We start from the raw sequence: 21,406 nt of genomic DNA on the forward strand, positions 1-21,406 counted from the left end.
TCCCCATTATCCTGTGTACTTATACCTGTGTTTTCTGTTTGTCTTTTGCCACTTCGTCTTGTTTGTCAAGCTTACCAGCGTTCGTCCTGTCAGCTCCTGTCTTTTTCCCTGCCTCTATTTTTCCCTTCCTCCTGGTTTTTGACCCTTGCCTGTCCTGCACTTGTACCCGCCTGCCTAACCACTCTGCCCGTCCCAGACCCTGCCTGCTGTCCTGTACCTTTGGTCCCATTCTGGATTACTGAACACTGCCTGACCCTGAGCCTGCCTGCCTTGACCTGTCATTTGCCCGCCCCTGGTGTTACAATAAACACCGTTACTTCACATGGTCTGCACTTGGGTCTCACCTTGATTCCTGATAATAAATATGTAATTTTATATGTAATTAATTTGATTAAATATTTTTTTTAAATGCTATTAAGTTTATAAAAGCTTATTATTTATTGTTTGATTATATAACTACAGTTAGAAACTTGAGGAAATAACATGTGCACTAGTCTTGTAGTGACGCAGTAGTGAAATAAGATGTGAATTTTGAATAGGAAAACAGTAAATGTGTCAGTTTTCAAAAGGGTTTATGTAGAAAATGTAAAAGGATCAGAAGCAATTCAATAGTGATCAGCAGTTACACATCACTACACACATTGATAGCAGTAGTAATTCAATCGGGATTGAGTAGGCATTCAGCAGTCATGTGTAAGCATTGTGTAGTAATTCAATAGAAAATGTATAGGAATGTGTGGGTTTTAAGTAGTAGATCCCCTCAGTGGTTCCACAGTAGTCATTAAGGAATAATTCTTTGGTGATTTGAGTAGGAAATATGTAGTGTTCACCAGTAGTGAAACGTCCCAATTTATCACTCATTACTACATAAATCACTACTGGTTTACTACACATCTCAATAGCAATCAAGTAGTAAAACCATTAGGTATGTGTAGAAATTGTGTAGTAGTGATGAATAGTAATTCAGTAGTACTTACACCATTGTGCCCTCAATCTGAGTGTTCTCGCATTCACACCAAACTCAAAATGCTAATAGCCAAGCTCCAACATGGCCATCCCACCGCAGCCGCCAAAATAACTAGTCAGATAGAGAGGTGTAGGCCTAATATGGGAACGATCCATTTGGTGCAGAAGTGAGAGCAATAGTCCTGATCCAGCGCCACAAAAGCACAGGCATTGGGTGAAAGTGGTTAAAACAAACCAATGAGAGCTCCCATTGGATAGTTAACTAATCATGTGATCTAAATTGCGTATTTAAACCCCTTTTATTTTGTTTTTGGCTTCCAGGAGGCAGCACACAGGAAGTGATGCAGTCCAGAGGCATGGCTACTGAGGCTTGTGAGAGTAATTTTTTTTGTACAGAAAATCGACACCTGCCTTCCAAACTGCATCACCTCCCGAGTCCCCTTTTTGGTTCTCGTTGAAATGTTTTACTAGTATTGGTTTCAAACGTGCTCCTAAGCCATAGAAAGGCCACTGTAACTGAAATAAGAACTAAAATGTAACCTTGCCTTATGTTGTAAAATTGCCGGTTTGGTCTGTACTTCATACTGTCTGCTCAAACCTGCTCGAAAAGAACCTGACACTTTTCTACCCCGTGATTACAACAAGCATATTTAACTGCATTAATTGCTTGAGGGGCGGCAGGTAGCCTAGTGGTTAGAGCGTTGGGCCAGTAACCGAAGAGCTGACAAGGTAAAAATCTGTCGTTCTGCCCCTGAACAAGGCAGGTAACCCTCATAGGCTGCCATTGTAAATAAGAATTTGTTCTTAATTAACTGACTTGACTAGTAAAATAAAAAAAATTGAGATCCGTCAGACATGATCTTTACCAAATCAGACATTGCCTACTGCGCGTTGCATTATGGGACACAAAGTGCAAAAAGGATTAGCACAGGGAGGCTAGCTAAAGAACCTCAACGAAACGGTACTAACATTTACGTTTTGTAAACCTTTTAAAAACAGCTTGAGCTATCGACCGCTCCAAGTATTAATGATAATCTCAAATTTATCTGTGTTTGGCCAACGAATGTTTCCCAAACACAAGGAATTCCAAAGAACGGGGCTAAATCGGCACCGATAACAGACTGCTTGCAAGCTAGGCTGCTTTGTGCTGTCCACGCACAGCTGTGGTGTGTTTACATCGGCCTCATTTGACTCCACAACCCGAGGCCGATCAAGTCGAACAACAGACCGAATCATACACTGTTCTATCTACTGAAGGTATATTTCGTTGCATGGTCAGTAACTCGATCTCTGAAAACTGGTAGCTAGCTAAGTGTTGAAGATTGGTGTATGTGCAGTTTGCTAGCCGGTCAAGTGAAACGTTTTCATTAACGTTACATTAGCTAGCCAGCTAGCTAGTTTACTTAATTAGCTGGTTGCTTGTCGAAGCCTTTGTAAATGTTTATAGGCAGCTAACTACAGTTGCTCTTTGTTTTACCTTTACATAGCTTTCTTTGTTAGCTAAGTAGCTTGTTCGCTAACCAACTAGCTAGCTCGCAACGTGTTACTTGCAGCATGCAAAGCACTGTTGTTTACAAGCGAAAATACTGGGTTCAGTTGAGTCCCCGCCCCCTTTGCCTGTAAACATAATGCCTGTCCCAATTTTGGACGACCTCTGTTAGCTAGCTAGTTGATGTTGCACTTACACCTGATTTGATTTGTAAGAACTAAGAAGTTAATTGCAGCAGCTAACAACGTAGTTAGCTGCTTTCATCAGTATGATGATGCAATCTCAAGAAAGTTAGTGGAGACAGTTCAAGTAGGAATAACGTTCTCAAAATGTATTTCTTAATGTAGGCTACTAGGCCTAGCTACTCGTCAATATTTGTTTAGCTTGAGACTTCGATTTTGTTCTGTTTCAACAGTGCATTATGTTGGGCTATTTATGGACCCTTCACCTGGAAAAACGTTAGGCGAGTTGTTGAAAGTTCAAACCTGTCAATGTTCGAGTCGGGTTTTGAATTAGATTAGCCCAAACTTAGAATCAAGTGAGTATGATTTTGAAAGGTAGACAACAACCCACACTCCTCTCATCCACTGCAGCTAAAATCAGTGGTGCAAGCCTAATTTGCGTTGCCTTTATTGGGACAACAGCTTGGGAGTATTTCCTCCTCTTTTTTTCTTAGTGAGGGCAGCAAGCTCTCCCAAAGAGAGCCCCTTCAGGAGAGAGTTTTGTTTGATGGAAAATCTCATGCCTCAGAGCAGCCACATGTCTGAGAGAGGGAGACGGGCAGCTGCACTGCATCCTGTAGTGCAGTGGTTCCCAAACGTTTTATAGTCTTGTACCCCTTCAAACATTCAACCTCCAGCTGCGTACCCCCTCTAGCACCAGGGTCAGCGCACTCTCAAATGTTGCTTCTTGCCATCGTTGTAAGCCTGCAACACACACAATGTACAATACATTTATTAAACATAAGAATGAGTGAGTTTTTGTCACAACCCAGCTCCTGGGAAGTGACAAAGAGCTCTTATAGGACCAGGGCACATATAATCATAAAAAATCTGCTCTTTATTTAGCCATTTTACATATAAAACCTTATTTCTTCATCAAAAATGGTGAATAACTCACCACAGGTTAATGAGAAGGATATGCTTGAAAGGATGCACATAACTATGCAATGTTGGGTTGTATTGGAGAGTCTGTCTTAAATCATTTTCCACACACAGTCTGTGCTTCTATTTAGTTTTCATGCTAGTGAGGGCCAAGAATCCACTCTCACATATGTCGTGTCTTTGGCTATGGCGGATTAAGTGATATGACGTGCTACTCTATAAAATAATTTCTCTGTAATTAATATTACCTGATTAAGCTAATCAGGTTAATGTAATTAACTAGAAAGTTGGGGCACCACGAAATAATGTTTATAGAACTGTTATCTTCCGAATAAACTCTTAAAGACCTGGTAATCTTTTACCTCAATAGAAGTCAATATTTAATCGTCACTTTATTTAGTCTCATCTGAAAGTTGTAAATTCTTGGTTATCTTCATGAACCCTGGCTAACAAGTTGAATCAGCAATACAAAATTTGGTTTAATTATTTATTTACTAAATACCTAACTAATCAAACAGAATTGCTATATTGTATTTACTTTGCCACCATGGCCTTTTTTGCCTTTACCTCCCTTATCTCACCTCATTTGCTCACATTGTATATAGACTTATTTTTCTACTGTATTATTGACTGTATGTTTGTTTTACTCCATGTGTAACTCTGTGTTGTTGTATGTGTCGAACTGCTTTTCTTTATCTTGGCCAGGTCGCAATTGTAAATGAGAACTTGTTCTCAACATGCCTACCTGGTTAAATAAAGGTAAAATAAAAATAAATAAAATTACATATACACAGAATGAATCATACATTGATGGACCTGGTGAACGGAGCCGATATAGTGGCTGGTTACACAAAGAAAAGGGTGGGGGGGTTGAGTGAAAGAGTGGGAAGACTGAGGAACAAAGGGAGAAGCTGTGCTATCGTAAATACAGTATCTTATGCATTCTAAATTACCGGCCATTTAGAAAAGGAAAATGCAATAAATATTTACTCTGAGCTGCGCTTCGATCGGTTGGTCGTAGATGGGAGGCCGGATTGTCCAGCATGGATCTCTGGTCCTCTGAAGACTGTCTAGTGGTGAACTGGAGCATGGTAGAATGGATACGTCGTCCGTCCTTTCCTAGCCCACGTTTACAGCAACTGCTGCTAACTCAACGGCTAGGAGGTATCACTTCTGGAGTGAATAAGAGTTCAAAGTTCATACCAAGTTGCCATACTTTTAAGCTCATGCTATTTTCTGGCTGGTATAGTTGAAATTCATCCTTTCGGCGTGTTGACCGTCATCTTCACGTTGAATTTCGATGCTGATTTCGTTAGGTTATCTGAGCCCTTTTAATGTAGGACCGTCGCCCTAACGTCCTCGGAACAGAAAGTTACATTTTCATCAAGGGGCTTATATAGGATTGGGAGAGAGGGCTGTGTTTCATAGTTTACAACCCATGTCTGTTCACCCATGTCTGTTGACATAGTCACATCGGTAGAGTAGAGAGAGGAAAAAGGGGAAAGGTATTTATGGGGGTCATAAACCTCCCCACCTCAGGCCAACGTTATGACACATAGGTATGTGGTAGCAAAGGGTATCAATGTCTTAACAGCGTGATTTGCCAAGGCAAGAAACTCTGAGTGCCGCCCTATCCAGAAATCTGGCAGTGGCTTCTGATTTAAATTCAATTTTCACAGAACCACTTGTTGCAATTTCGATGAGGCTCTCATGTTCAGATATCGGTAAGTGAACTGGAGGCAGGGCATGAAAGGGATAATGAATCCAGTTGTCTGTCATCCGTGTCAAGAAGGTACATGCGTAATTGCGCACCCAGCTCACTCAGGTGCTTCGCTATATCACATTTGACATTGTCCGTAAACTTGAGTTCATTTGCACACCAAAAAATCATACAATGATGGAAAGACCTGTGTGTTGTCCTTGTTAATGCAGACAGAAAAGAGCTCCCACTTCTTAATCATAGCCTCAATTTTGTCCCGCACATTGAATATAGTTGCGGAGAGTCCCTGTAATCCTAGATTCAGATCATTCAGGCGAGAAAAAACATCACCCAGATAGGCCAGTCGTGTTAGAAACTCGTCACCATGCAAGCGGTCAGATGTGAAAATTATGGTCAGTCAAGAAAACTTTAAGCTCGTCTCTCAATTTAAAGAAAGTGTCAATACTTTGCCCCTTGATAACCAGCGCACTTCTGTATGTTGTAAAAGCGTTACACGGTCGCTGCCCGTATCATTGCATAATGCAGAAAATACACGAGAGTTCAGGGGCCTTGCTTTAACAAAGTTAACCATTTTTACTGTAGTGTCCACAACGTCTTTCAAACTGTCAGGCATTCCCTTGGCAGCAAGAGCCTCTCGGTGGATGCTGCAGTGTTACCCAAGTGGCGTCAGGAGCAACTGCTTGCACACACGTTACCACTCCACTATGTCTCCCTGTCATGGCTTTTGCGCCATCAGTACAGGTACCAACACATCTTGACCACCAAAGTCCATTTGATGTCACAAAGCTGTCCAGTACTTTAAAAATATCCTCTCAGGTTGTCCTGGTTTCCAGTGGTTTGCAGAAGAGGATATCTTCCTTAATTGACCCCCCCAAAAAATGTAACGGACATATACCAGGAGCTGTGCCAGGCCCGCCATGTCTGTTGACTCATCCAGCTGTAACACATAGAATTCACTGGCTTGTATGTGAAGCAGTAATTGTTTCAAAACATCTCCTGCCATGTCACTGATGCGTCGTGAAACAGTGTTGTTTGATAAAGACATTGTATGTATAGTTTTTTGGTCCTTTTCCCCCAGCATTGTCCCAGCCATATCCGTGGCAGCAGGAAGAATTAAGTCCTCCACAATAGTATGGGGCTTGCCTGTCCTAGCCACTCTGTAGCTCACCATATAAGACGCTTCTAGCCCCTTTTTATTAATGGTATCTGTTGCTTTTGTGCATGTCTTACTTTTATATATGTCTTACTACTCGAAAGTCGTCTTTATTCTCGCTCAAAAAACTCCCGTGGCTTATTTTTCAAATTGTCATGTTTCGTTTCTAAATATCTGCGCAAGAGTGAAGGTTTCCCGCGAGAGTAATGGTTAATGTGATTGGATGTTAATTATTTGACTAGGCTATCTGTATTTGACATTGTGTTGTTATTTCTCTGAACACTAGATGGTTTAATTGTATTTTTGGTAGTGAAACGAGGCTACTCAGGCGAGGGAAAAAAAACACCCAAATGTATAGCCCGGTTGGAAAATATAAATGTACTGAAAATGTGAAAATGTGTTTTTTAATTTAAATTTTTTAATTTAAAAAAAATCAATAAATGTGAATCACGTTTTTCTTTGGCGTACCCCCAACGGCATTGCCCAGGTTGGGAATACCTGCTGTAGTGGACTCCACATGAAGTTGTCTTTCACCATGATGCATTTGCTTTTATTATTGTTACATAACTTGCCATTTTATCCTCCACGCTTGTCTACCACTCTCTACCTCCCTCCACCCTCTCACTACCTCCCTCGCTGCCTGCTCTCTTTCCTAGTCATTTCTTGGATGAAACCAAACTGAATCTTTTAGGTTAAAATGATATGCTTTTACACAATGACATTATTTGTTTGAACAATTTGGGCTTTAGGTTTTCGTTGGAGTGTAGGATAATGTAAGCAGCACTTCAGTTGTCCTCAACCATCAACAATGAAAAATGCAGATTGTTTGGTGTTAGGTTAAGTTTGTTTAGAGATTTGTTTATCTTCTCTCTAAAACATTGCAAGACCTGTAAATACATGGTCTCTGGCTTTAAATATCCACATTAGTTTATGCTAGTAGCACATTTATATATTCAATTTTTTTGGATGCAACTTGAGGTTGACAGACCTGAAATTAATCTGCGTTTCAGTGGGTTTCCAAATGTCAAGAGGGATGTTTCTCTTGGCTCTGCACTCCTTCATCGCTGTTTTTGTTTGTGCATTTCTTTTGCCACTCTGTTAAGTCCATGTTGTGAGGCCAAATGAAAGTCACCCCAGACAATACTGACTGTTGTCTGTTAACACTTTGTTTAAGTTGTCTGTCTGTGTGGTTACTTAGGTTAAACTGAGCTCCTCTAATCCTATCATCTGACAGTGTAGGTTTACTACACGGTGGCAGTTTTTTTCAATACCATCACTGGATTTATATTCAGGTTTTTATTTTTTATTTTAGTATAGCCACTGTTTAACATCCATAAGGATAGGGAATTACAAACATTACATTGACTTTATAGCAAAGGCCCAATGTAGGCCAACCATTGTAGGCTAATTTTCCATTCTTCCTGTAGGTGAACGCCCTCCAGAGCAAGTACGTTAAGACAAAGATGGGGGTCAAAACCTTTATCCACAGTTCCCCCACGCACAGTCAAGAGATGCTGGAAAAGCTAAACGCCCTGCGCAACGAGGGCCACCTCTGCGACGTCACCATCCGGGTGCAGGACAAGTTGTTTCTGGCGCACAAGGTGGTGCTGGCCTGCTGCAGCGAGTTCTTCCGCTCCAAACTAGTGGGCAGGCCTGAGGAGGAGGACAAGTTTGTGTTGGACTTGCACCACGTCACGGTGAGCGGCTTCACCCCTCTTTTGGAGTACGCCTACACTTCCACCCTCTCCATCAGCACGGAGAACATCATCGACGTTTTAGCCGCTGCCAGTTACATGCAGATGTTCGTCGTGGCGAGCACATGCTCAGAATTCATGAAGTCCAGCATCCTCTGGAGCGCCGGGAGTATGGGGCAGGAGAAACCGCAGGAGTCGGCTCTTGGCGAGAGCGCTTCCTCCCACTGCGCTTTGACGCCGTTGGACAGCAGCCTGTCGCCTGTATCTTCTGACTGCAGTGTGATGGAGAGGAACATCCCTGTGTGTCGCGAGTCGCGCCGCAAACGTAAGAGCTTTATCATGATGTCCCCAGAGAGCCCACTCAAATGCACCTCACAGATCACCTCGCCGCAGATGCCCAACCCATCACCCTCCTCCTTCTCGGAGACCGCCACCCAGCCCGTGGACTCTTCCCTGGCCTTCCCGTGGACCTTCCCCTTCGGTATCGACCGGAGGTTCCACCCGGATAAGCAGCCCAAGCTTCCCGAGAGCCCACGCCGTCTAGACCAGGCAGGGCCCTCGGAGGTGAGCCGCCGGCTGAGTGACTTCCTGGCCTGTGAAAGCTCTATTAAGGCGCCACTGTCGCTGGCGGGCCCCGAGGAGGATGTGCGCGTGAAGGTGGAGAGGCTGAGTGACGAGGAGGTCCAGGAGACGTTGTCGCAGCCCGTCAGCGCTTCCCAGAGTTCTCTGAGCGACCAGCAGACAGTGCCCTGCAGCGAACAGGTCCAGGAGGACCTCCTCATCAGTCCGCAGTCCTCCTCCATAGGTATGGGTGTCACGTGAGTGGACAAAACACTCCAAAGTCAGTTTGTCAGATGTTTTCAGACCTCAACAGTAGTCTTGTGTCAAGCTCAGTCTGCAACACATGCCAACAGTTGTGTAGATATAGCTATATGCCTCGACCCCAAAATAATGGAAGAGCCAGGCCTAAGCACAGAATCTGGTGTGCATATATTTTCCGTTAATTTTGGATTGCGTCATGTAGCTGGGTCTACATAACGGATGACGTAGGATGTGGACTTATCTCAATACAAGATCACCAACTTTTTTTCTCTTTACACTTTTTGGGAGTGTAATTTCCCTCTAAATTTAAAGGGCTAATCTGCAGTTGCTACATACTTTTTTTGCTTATAAATTAATGTTATTTAGGTCTACCCATTGATTCTTGAAGAATATAACCTATAATTGCCTCATGAGATTTGTTCAACTGTCGTACCACATCAGAACCTGAAATATAATCTTGTTTTACTCAAAGTAACAAAGGCCTAAATATAAACAAACACTGTATAGCCTTAAAACATGTTTAAAACTATAATTTTGATATCATGGATGGTCAGTCCTTGCATCGATAGCTCTGTCTATGAATTTGAGTGGCTATGTTTCTCCGGCCCCATTCCTCAGCTGTTTTCCCAAACAGTGGCGGGGAGAACGCTTTGTTTCAACTGCGGATTGCCACTTTAAAGCTATTCAGTCTTTGCATTGGATCTGTGTATGGGGTCGATCCCGAACCATGTCTTATGGAAATCAGACTGAGAAAGAGCTAGTAACTGGTGGAAATTATATTTCTTCTTTGTTTTGGCATAGGTTCGATAGATGAAGGAGTCACAGAAGGGTTGCCTTCAATACAAAGTACATCCAATGCTGGAGGTCATGCTGAGGATGATGAAAGGTAACAATATGAATGGTTGAAGACTTATATTTTTTAAATGTAAGTGGAAATATCATGATCACCTTCCCTGGTTTTCAACTCCATTTATTTGGAAGGTTTGATAACCTTGATTTTCTTTTGTTCAAGCTAATCTTGCATTTATGTAAGATGTTCCATTTTGCCTTCCAACTGGTATGGAAACCTTGAGGTCTTGATGTTATTATGATGAAGCTAAAGGAAGGTTTTGATCTGACACCCCAAGGTCTACCACATTTATGTCTACCTCACTGAAGCACCACATCCTCTTTCTTGTTTCAGATTAGAAAGCCTCCAGTACCCTTACCACTTATACATAAGCCCTTCAACCCGCCCTGGCACTAACGGGCCTGACAGACCTTTCCAGTGCCCCACGTGTGGCGTCCGATTCACCCGCATACAGAACTTGAAGCAGCATATGCTCATCCACTCTGGTAGGTATTTCCACACAGCCACTATGCAGTTGAACAGGGCTGTGTAGACTAACTGCTGCTCTGCGACCTCTAGCAGGTATCTGTTATGTCCTATCTGTTTATGTCATAGGTACCCATCTGGAAAGTAGCTCATGTGACTTGTACTGTATTTACATTGCCCTCTACAGTAGTTCCATGCGTCCTCTATTCACCCGATGATAGGAGCCGGAGATTAATGGTATGAATGGCTCGTTAATGGTTTGACTCATGGCACACTGTGTAGAAGGATGAAGGGCATTCCAGGGAACATTGATTTTGGAAACACTTGGGGCTTAGTGTCTCCCGCTTCGGCTGACATCGGAAAAACACACTCATCAAGTGCACACATACCCAAACTCGTGCTTGATGACAGTGGAACATTATAACAGGAAATTATGTCAACCAAATATCGACACAAATCTCAACTTGACTCTTTACCATCACAAACAAGCAGTGCTAAGTTCAATGAGATTGGGTGTTGCTGTTTCACCTTTTCCAGCCCTTGATACAACAAGTTTGATTTTGGAGTGTAATGTCCCATTAATATCTGCTATAAGCTTGAAGCATGATGTTCTCAGTGGTAGAGAATGCCTACTTTTAAGTTGTCTATAAAGCCAGTTAGTAGTTGTCCAAAAGTAATCAGGCTTGCATGTGGACAGTCCCATTTGTGTAGCCATGTACGGTTACAGCATGTGGAAGGTCACTAACTATAGGCTGCAGGCAATGACTCCACATTGTGTCCCAACATATAATGGGATAATGGTCTTTGGTACTCCAAACTTCAGACACACTGCTCACATCTATCAAGAAGACCACCATTGTATTCATTGGGGTTCTATCCCCCTGCCAATACACACATCCACTAGACCCAATTATGAAATTGGTATAATGGAGTAATCCATCAAAGCAAGAGGGGAGGGGGAGTGCTCTCTGCCTTGCAGCTGTGTCCAGAGGTTTTTCACTACCGTAGCTCACTATCGTAGCTCCTGTGTGGTATTATTATTATTCTGAACTGGCCAGTGAAATATACCATAGAGTAGGGCTGACTATCTGGGTGAAAAGACTTCATGGGGCCCAAGTCTTTTTCTTCAGGGCCATTTAAGCTCGACCCATAGTGTTGTATTGTATGCAGTTAAAAGTAATGCAGTTCACGTCTGCTTAAATGAACTTACCCTGGCTCTGCGAAAGGAGCTTCATTGGAAGTTCTCGTCAACGTATGCCTCATAGAGCTGTCAATGTATTTTTATATTTCTCATTGAAAAAAGTCAGTGTTAATCTTAAAGTCGTGGCACGTTTATGAGGGCCATAAATAACTGAATCAACAGAAGCCCTTTTTGCCCTTCATATTGTACCCCTGGTCCGATCAGCTCAGAAATGCTTGTTGCGACTAGTAATGCACCTATATGACATTTTTTGCCGATACCGATATTTTCTTTGCCAAAAAACCCGATGCCGATATAAAAAACTTTAGCGGCCTTTTAAGCATTCTAGTACAGTTAAATAGTTAAAACACACACATGGACGCAGCGGTCTACGGCACTGCATCTCAGTGCAAGAGGCGTCACTACAGTCCCTGGTTCGAATCCAAGCTGTGATTGGGAGTCCCATAGGGCGGTGCACAGTTGGCCCAGCGTCGTCCGGGTTTGGCCGGGGTAGGCCGTCATTGTAAATAAGAATTTGTTCTTTACTGACTTGCCTAGGTAAATAAAGGTTACACAAACACAAACACACCACAATGACCAAAAAGTTATTTTGTTGGCATTTACGTATGTCCCCATTACCATTTAAACATAATCAAAACCTATTTCTTTCACTTGCTGTGCTGTTTCCTTGTTCATTTGTTCAGTCGTTTCATTCTCAACCAGGATTTCTATGGAACGCCGTTTGGTTCTTTGCACGTCAAAAAAGATACACGTCAAATAACACTATTTGTAAGCTTGTTGACCAATCAGGACCTGAATATGACTGCACGTCACATAATAATTTAAAGCGCTCATACATTTTTTCCGTAGTTATTACTCATTGATTACACTATCACTCGTATTTCATATGTCACAACGATTCATCGATACATATGTTATGATGCTGGTAAAGTTGTCTCGCGTACCTACAGTGCTGGTCATAAAAAAAAGCTAGCTAGCTCATGGATGCAAACTATGTTCTTCCCCAAAAACATAGCAACATGACAATCTGTTTCAGTAGCTATAGTTAGCTAGGTAACTATATAGCTAGGTGTCATCTAAAATAACCCTAATTTATAAGACAGTTCTTATTTGATTAGTGGTGGTCGGACCCATCTATGTGAAGCTAGCCACAATAAGGATTAGCCACAATAGTGGACTTTGCGGTTAGCCTTCAAAATAAAAGTATGTCATTGACAGTGATGCAAATGAATATAAATAGTAGAATTATGCCATAATTGAATAGATCATGCTAAACGAGGTTGGAATGTTGTTATATAAAATCAGTAAAAAGACAATAATTTGTTAATTTGACAAAATCTGTTGAAATCACACTGGATGTATTATACTTTAGAATTGCATTGGGGGCATACTTATTTCACTGTACAGCCTTACCTATTCATTGTGGATGAATGACATGGGGTATCAGTCTACTCAGTGACACCCAGAGAACATTAGCACCGTAGCTCTTATTGCGGGACTCTGAAACAACTGTGAATTGAGCCACATTTATTGTCAATCTATGTGTATCTGACATTGAGCCCACACAGACACTCTTGACACCTATTCCAAATGGGAACTACAAATGTGGCTCATGCGCACAGTGCAAATAGCACTGTAAAAACATCCTTCTTCAGACACCCACATACAGGTCGAAAGATCCCTGTTAAGGGTATCACCTCATGCAAGACCAAGGGAGTAATCTATCTCATCACCTGTTCATGTGGAAAAGCCTATGTAGGACAAACGAAAAGACAATTAAAACGACGCATAGCTGAACACCGCAGCTCAATCAGGTGTAAGAACATTGACTATCCAGTAGCAGCTCACTTTGCTGAAGCTAACCATCCAATCTCCTCCCTCAAGTACACATGCATTGAGCATGTTGCTCTACCAAGGAGAGGAGGTAACATGGAGATCCTACTACTACTAAGGGAGGCTTACTGGATATCCTCTCTAAAAACATTGACCCCTAGTGGTCTGAGTATTGACTTTGATCTCAGGCCCTTATGAACTATTCTTTCTGTTATGAACAAGTTTTAAAAATTGATATATTCTTTCTACAGCTTATCAGCATACACCTAATATGTTCCCCCTGTTGATGCTTATTATACATTAAGGTTGAACCAAAAGATTACATGTAACAAATCTGAAATGAAATACCAAACAATTAAATAAGTGAAATTGAATTAAACAATAATTTGTGTTGATGCTAATATTATGTACAATATTTAATTGTTTCTATATGATAACAATAGCCTAATATATTTGATATGCCATAAACTATTGTTTTTTTTAACAGTTTCATTAATTCATTCTAATTAACTTAATCATTATGACACACCCCTCACTATTGTCATTGGTTGCACCAATTGCACTGTTTGTCTACATAACCTGGTTCAAGCATTCATGACAATTCCCTGAAGAAGGCACAGTGATGCCGAAATGTTGGTGAATACCCAATACATTTCTGGGAGTTTATATATGGAGTGTGCGATTTCTCTTTATTTTGATAGTTTATAGTTTATTTTCCGTTAGTTAGCACCTCCACACAAACACATTTTTCTGGGTTTGCTCCAGCTCATGTTTTTGAGCACTATTCCAAAGGAAAAACAATACTGCAAAGATGTTTTGGAGTCTGATAACTCTGAGGAGGACGTCGGGAAAATATATCTTTGGTATTGAGTAGACTGATACCCCATTTCATTGAGCCCCAATCCTTAGGTAAAGCTGTACAGTGCAATATGAATGTCAATACACACAATAGGATGACTGGGGAGGTGATTTCATACAGTCACAGTCCCACGATAAGAGCTACAACGTTAATATTTAGTAAACTCTTCACAGTTGTGTTCTGTGGGTGTCACCGAGTATACTGATACCCCATTTCATTGCTTCACATTTCAACCTTGTTTAACATTATCTACTCTAAATATGGCATGATTCCACCAATTGTAACCTTCTGCATCACTTTCAAAGAGGTACTTTTATTTTGAAGGCAAACTGCTAATTCCACTATTGTGCCTAATCCTTATTGTGGCTAGCTTCACAACACATAACCCAGTCCGGTCGAGCCTCACTAGCCAGATGAAGCTAGCTGGCTGCTTATAACGTTAGCTTTGGGCAACAGGGTTAAGTAGCTAGCTAGCTACTATTTATTTTCACGAACTGAAGTTCAATTTCAATAAGCGAACCACAAGTGGCAACCTAGCTAATACTTACTCACAAGGATTCCTAAATCATTGCTAAGAATAATGAAAATGACTGCAGTTTCTACTGGTCATTTTCTTCAGGCTGGTTGTATTGGTGCAAGCTAGGTACCAAGCTAAAGCTAGCTAGCTACCCCAGAAGTTGCGGTCGAACAAATAATGCTTTATTACCAACGAGGTATTGTAAACACATCGTTCGTGGCCGGTGTTTGCTTGTTTGCTGACTTTTTTGTACAGCTTTGACTGTGCTACTGATAGTAGTGGTGGCGCTTGGCTTGCACGTGCACATTCAGAACACACAACATTCTATAATGGGGCTGTGTTATTTGATGTGTCAAATAGTGTTCTTGTCAAACAGTGTTATTTGACGTGTATCTTTTTTGACACGCAAAGACCCAAACGGCATTCCATAGTATGTCATGAAGATAATAGCAGTGACGCTATTACTGTGTAACTCCGATAGCACACTTGGTAGTGTGTACCGGTGCTCGACCAGTCGCGAAAGCCAACATCACCCATGACAGAGAACAGTTGATTGTCAAGGGAAATTAATTCCATTATCTTGGTGTTAATGGATTTCGCCTTTGAGTTGTCTCGCTGAAATGTTATTACTCTTTCAAACGAGTGCTCAACTTGTTGACTGCTCGATCCACACAGCAGACATTGTGGGCTAGGTTAGGAATGCTGTGTTGTGCAAAATTTTGCGTGGCGTCATTACGTCATGTACCTATGCTATATAGGTATACACATCAGCTTTGACATCGGTTTTGCACATCAGCGTTTAAACTAGACATCGGGCCAATACCGATGTTGGCATTTTTAACTAATATCGTCCGATTCCGATATGTTCACCGATATATCGTGCATCCCTAGTTGCGACCCATGTGTTTCAATGAACCATGTGGGACATTGGAGACTGGATGCCTCTGTCACAGTTTCTTTGGTGTGCATGCATACTATACTGTAGGTCATACAATGATGATTACTACCTGTTTCTGTAGCTATTACACTGACATTGTACACATCTATTTTTAACACTCACACTTAATATTTTTGTGATACATTTTTAACACTGACATCTTTTTTTGTTTTGTGATAGTTTTAACATTGACAATTCTAAAAATCAACATCTTAATGCAGAATTAATAGTTAATCTATTGTAGTGATTCTAATGTGCGACACAAGTCATCTTTCTTTTCATCCCTTTTTCAACAGGCATTAAGCCCTTCCAGTGTGATCGCTGTGGGAAAAAGTTCACACGGGCCTACTCCCTAAAGATGCACCGGCTGAAGCACGAAGGTAAACGCTGTTTCCGGTGCCAGATTTGTAGTGCCACATTCACGTCCTTCGGCGAATATAAGCACCACATGAGGGTGTCCCGCCACATAATCCGCAAGCCCCGGATTTACGAGTGCAAAACGTGCGGCGCCATGTTTACCAACTCTGGCAATTTAATTGTACACCTGCGGAGTCTGAACCATGAGGCATCTGAACTAGCAAACTACTTCCAGAGCAGGTGAGGAGTCCCGGGGTGTTGTCCCTTCATTTAATCAGCTTAATGTAACACGGGAAATAAGGAAAAAATACAAATAAATCTCCCATAGTGGCCATGTTCAGGGAGATATGCTATTTCAAGCTTTTCAGAATTGGTTCATTAAACAGGCCCAACTAACTGTTGCAAACTGAGCATACCGTGAAACTTACAGTACAACACATATCAGTCAGGCTGAATATGTGGTTCAAAGCAGTCTTTGGCCACTTTCCTCAAAATCCCTATATAGTCGGCAATATATATATATATATATATATATATATATATATATATATATATATATATATATATATGTCTTAGCTCAAGGGTAATGTAGCATAGATTATTACATGAGTTACTATTGTGTATTTTGTTGTCCATTTTCTTAATTGAACCATTCCATGCTGTTATCTTAGTTGCTTGCCATTGGGAAACATACAGTATCAAATTATACGTGCTACGGGCTTTTAATCCTTGCGTCTCGCAACAATTTGGATAAATTACATAACCTATTTCTGTCAGAATTAATTTTTCTTTTCCATATAGGAATTTCACTCAGTTTAAAGGCTTTTATTAAAATGTATAGCTCATAGTACTTAACGTACTTATACATAAAGCAGACATGTGCTCATATATTCTAGACTTTTCCACTTCTTAATCAAACTCAAGCCCTCACAGGTTGGTAGGGCTCAAATGGGCCATTTACTTTTTAAAATGTTATAGTATAATGTCTATGCCTGAGATCATAACAGTGTATGGAAAATTCTTTGGCGATCCAGTTTGATTCTCAAAAAACAGATCACAGGCCTCACACAGCCCTCACATAAAGATCTGTCACCGTATTATTTTTCAAGAAAATGTACCGATTTCCATACGTTTTTCATTTTGGCTTTAACTTCAACCATATTTACTGTGTAGTCTACTTCATATAGGAGGTTTAGAGACACTTTCATCAACAGCTTTCTACCGTCTTATGTCTCCACATGGTCCCAGTGATTTCCTCATGCCCGACTACCTGAGCCAAGTGCAGGAGGAGGAGACTCTGGGGCAGTACGAGCTGGTGGAGCACGGCTTTGAAGGCAACAATTCGTCTGTCCAGATGCCGGTCATCTCCCAGGTCTCCTCCACCCAGAATTGCGAGAGCAGCACCTTCCCCCTGGACCCTTTATCCTTGAAGGACGAAAACATGTCAGAGGAGCCAAAGACAAATGGCAGTAACAGCTCCCCGGACAGCTCGGAGGAGGAGAACGCCCACATCAAAGAGCTGGCTTCCATTACGATTGAGTGACCGTCACTTCCTAATTGTCCCACTCGTTCCCCCTTCCAATCCAAAGCCCTGACTTTGGAAAGTGCCTGAGATTGCCCTTCTTTAACGAGCACCACTAGAATTAGAGGTCTTAACTTTGCTAACAGTGACAAGTAGTTTCTTTCCTTACTTATTGGATTATTGTTTTTTGCATAATGATAGTTCATATGATAGACGCTGTGTTACTTCTTGAGTGCCGTCGCTTCAGGCAAACTGTTAGTGTTACTAAATATTATTTGATAATAGACTGCTACGTTGGATTTTGTCGTGATTTATGTGAGCGGTGTGTATGTATTCCTTCGTGAATAGGAACACAGTACATTTAAACCTTAAGAAAATATATATATATTATTTGAAAACTTGAAATTGCATTATAGAGCTCTCATTGTCTCTTTCTTTACGCGCAATATGAATGAACTGTAGCTACTACACTTGACTTGTATTGGGTGTTGTTCATAATTTAGGTATCTACTGTGGCTTTGACTCTCAAAGGTCGGGTCACAAAGGCATGGCAGCATTTCATATGTGAAGTCAGTCGTTAAATCATCAAGAGAGACGCACTGCAGCGGCTGTGCTTTCCGATATCTGGAAGAGCTAGGCTAAGTTCAAATGTGAAGTTAAAGTGTAGTTAATTTGTCAGACCTATTTCATTAGAAATACTTGTCCCTAGCAGTTCTTGTGTGATGGAAATCTCTATACTGACATAATTGTAATATGTCAGCTGTGTGACAAAAAAAACGAGTCTCACTATAATTAGTGGTTAAATAAAATAAGAAATGTCAGTGAGGTAGAAGTAATACGTCACCGTAGGTGACTTATAACTAATATGTCAACTTTGGTGACATATAACTACTATGCTTCAATGTCACTTTTTTGACATACAATGAGACCATGTTGCATTTGGTGGAGCATGTGTTGGTAGGAATATTTCTACCTAACTTTACACAGACCGTTTACATTGGACATGAATGTGAGTGACATTCTTCGGACTAACGTTGTACTAATCAAGTGGTCAGCACATTAGAATTTATAGCTGGGTGCCTTGCTTTTACTTTGAGTTTAGTTTTGTAATTCTGTGTATATGGAGCCAGGAGAGGTCTTCAATAACATGGCCAACATGACATTGCTTTGTATCATTTAAGTGTGATCGATAGATATTTTCATCTTCATAGTGTTTTCGGTTCACCTTGAGATTTTCAGGTACATTTTCTTTGTCACTGCTTTTCAACAGAAATCTTGCCCTAGCTTGGACACCTGTTATATTGAGCCATCACTAGTCAGTTGCACATCACCATGCCTTTATAATAAGGTGGTGATACTCCTTTGATTAAATGCTACTGATATTTATTTGTTCATTAAGTGTAGTCCTTATCAATTCATTAATCTTGGTCGTCCTGCAAAAAAACAAAAAAGGACTTTTGCGTGCCAATGAAATGCAAAGTAGATTGCAAACTCTGATGGTAACATTAAAAATATTACTAGGAAAATAGGAATTTGATGATATTTAACGTGATGAATCTGTTATTATTTTGTTTTGTCATTTTAGCAGATGCTCTTATCCAGTGCATATCTTGGGCTCAGAGAAGTAAAGTATGTTTTCTAATCATAGAGTGGGTGCTCAGAGATTTGACTTATGATTGTCTCGTGCCATCCAATCAACCTTTCCTAAAAGATGTGGCATTTAGCCTAACCACCCTATGTCTGGGTAACAATCAAGGTCTCCTATTGGACCAAATGTTCCCAATCCCTTTGGGGGTTGGCGTATCTACCATTTTAATCTATCGTTGCTGTTGACATTATAAAGTAATGAGGTAATCATGCTTGGTTTCCCCATGCTATTGAAATATTGTTCACAGGAAATGTAATTTTCACTTCGATAGACACTGTATCATGTGCGTTGGAGAAACTATAGCCTTTATATAGGACCTTGCATAGCTTCAAGCTGCACAATTTAAAATCTGTAGTCATTTTATTTTTTCACACTATTGAGCATTTTAGCGCTTAAGTAAGCTTGTGTTTTGCGTGTGTTTGTTTCTGTTTGTATTCATATACCTTTTTCATAAAGAAATGCTGCTGTTTGTTGAAACTTAAAGTGCCCAAATATTTTTGGTGAACCTATTGTGTGCAATAAATGGACAAGCTGTTGGGTTCTATGTTTATATTTTGTGTCTGAATAATGAAAGAAAAGAATGTACTGTTTTCGTATTGTTGTGTACTTACAATGTGATAAATTAACTGAAGAAAAACAAGTGAGAATCCACTCAATCTGTGAAATCACGAACGAAGTGTACATCTTGATTTTTAATTTGATTCTTTTTAAATTACTCCTAGGATTGTGAAATGCACGTTAATTTGAAAGTCCTGTGAATCTGAGAGCATGTGTTTTCTTTCTTCTGTTTGCTGTTCAATAAGGCCTTGTTGAGGTGAGATGTGTTAAAACCTCAGCACGTATCAGCGTTTTGTTCTTGATTTTTCTCCAACTAAAGTTTTTACAGATATTAGCATGTCTTTCCTTTGTTCCCCAGATGTAGCTTCTCTTATGTGCAATGTTTAAAAAATGTATTGACTATATATGCCTTTTCGATGTGTACATGATATATACATTTCCTGGTTCATATTGTTTGTTGAAAATATGACAAAACGGTAGCTCTTAGTTATACATTATATATTTTTGTGACTTTTGTATTACGATTGCTGTTTTATGAGTATGCCATCTTTTGGATATTCTTGTTAAATGTGAATACATCAAACACATGTTTAATACATGTTTAAGGAGTGTGGGCCTTTTAATGTTCACTTTGTTGACTGTCTGTATTCTTTATACTGTAGATTAATTTCCAACTTAGTTTGGATGATTGAAAAATATGTTGTATTTTGTGACTTTGATATTTAATCTGTAGTTTCATTTAACAGTTTTAAACATCCCCATAATGCAATTTGCATATGGTGCAAGAGCAAAAATGTTTGTGGTTTCATAAGCAAGTGTTGAATGTTCAACTTTTCCAGATCATTTCCAAGATTAACTGTTCTAAACTGATGAAACCACTTTCTACTGCTATACAGTTAATGGATGTTCCCAATTCTGATCTGTGTTTTTTCCTAGTTTGCAATTATATTGTGAAGAGAGGTGTTTTGTACAGTACAAAAAACAACTGAAATGTAAATAAAAACTTGCATCGACTCCCACCCCCTTGGCCAAGTTATTTATTTTTGAGGACATGAAAGGACAACGTATCTGGTATGCATCACTTATGCAAACGTCTGACTGGAGCACATGTCTATAAATTATTTTTCTTAGCTATATGCCAAACAATAAAACCCACCAAGCTCAAAAACAGAGTTCTGCTTTAACGCTTGCCTAATGAAGGTGTTTGTGGTTACTACTCATAATCATGTTTACCACTGTTTATTGCTAAAAGCACTCTAGGCTACAGATTAAGTTAATCAAATATACTTGTTATTGATTATTCTGATTCATTATCCATTGGCATGTAAATATTTTACTTTTCATGGCATTCAATTCTAAGATGCATTATGTGGTTGGTAAATGAAAGTAAAAAAACAAACATGCATTGCTTTAATAAATAGGGTCTTGCATGTTTTGTAAAAAAACGACATGCCCTTCAGATCCAGACTTCTCACTACAGTTCAGTCCAAATCTCTGTAATTGCTTACTGGTGCATGTCCCAGATTACAGACAGTTTTGATTAAAATGTGGAAAACAAAGATGCAAAAGATAACCTTATGTCGAAAGCGTGTTTACTTTAAGTAATGAAAGCCCATAGAGTGAGGTCTGGACTATTGAAAGGAGATTTATGATACATGCGAGATGATCCCAACCACCTGCGTATAATTCAGTGTCCCTTTGTTTGTGACTCC

General features: G+C 40.4%; 1 protein-coding gene across 4 annotated transcripts; it reads left to right on the forward strand.

Annotated features, from left to right (window-relative positions):
• Positions 1 to 1,780: 1,780 nt before the first annotated feature.
• LOC106580932 (zinc finger and BTB domain-containing protein 44) lies at positions 1,781 to 20,713 on the forward strand. 4 transcript variants are annotated; one of them, XM_014162495.2, is made up of 6 exons: positions 1,781 to 2,240; positions 7,859 to 8,930; positions 9,749 to 9,833; positions 10,131 to 10,282; positions 15,906 to 15,989; positions 17,215 to 20,713. In XM_014162495.2, exons 1-6 carry the CDS (start codon positions 2,238 to 2,240, stop codon positions 17,238 to 17,240), a joined length of 1,422 nt encoding a protein of 473 aa, XP_014017970.1. In that variant the 5' UTR covers positions 1,781 to 2,237; the 3' UTR covers positions 17,241 to 20,713. The 4 variants fall into 4 exon arrangements, with proteins under 4 accessions (XP_014017970.1, XP_014017967.1, XP_014017968.1 ...); XM_014162492.2 differs by having other exon boundaries at positions 1,796 to 2,240; positions 15,906 to 16,206; XM_014162493.2 differs by having other exon boundaries at positions 1,798 to 2,223; positions 15,906 to 16,206.
• The last annotated feature ends 693 nt before the right edge of the window (positions 20,714 to 21,406 follow it).

The sequence above is a fragment of the Salmo salar genome, chromosome ssa20, assembly GCF_905237065.1.
Source record: "Salmo salar chromosome ssa20, Ssal_v3.1, whole genome shotgun sequence".
Classification (NCBI taxonomy): Eukaryota; Metazoa; Chordata; class Actinopteri; order Salmoniformes; family Salmonidae; genus Salmo; species Salmo salar.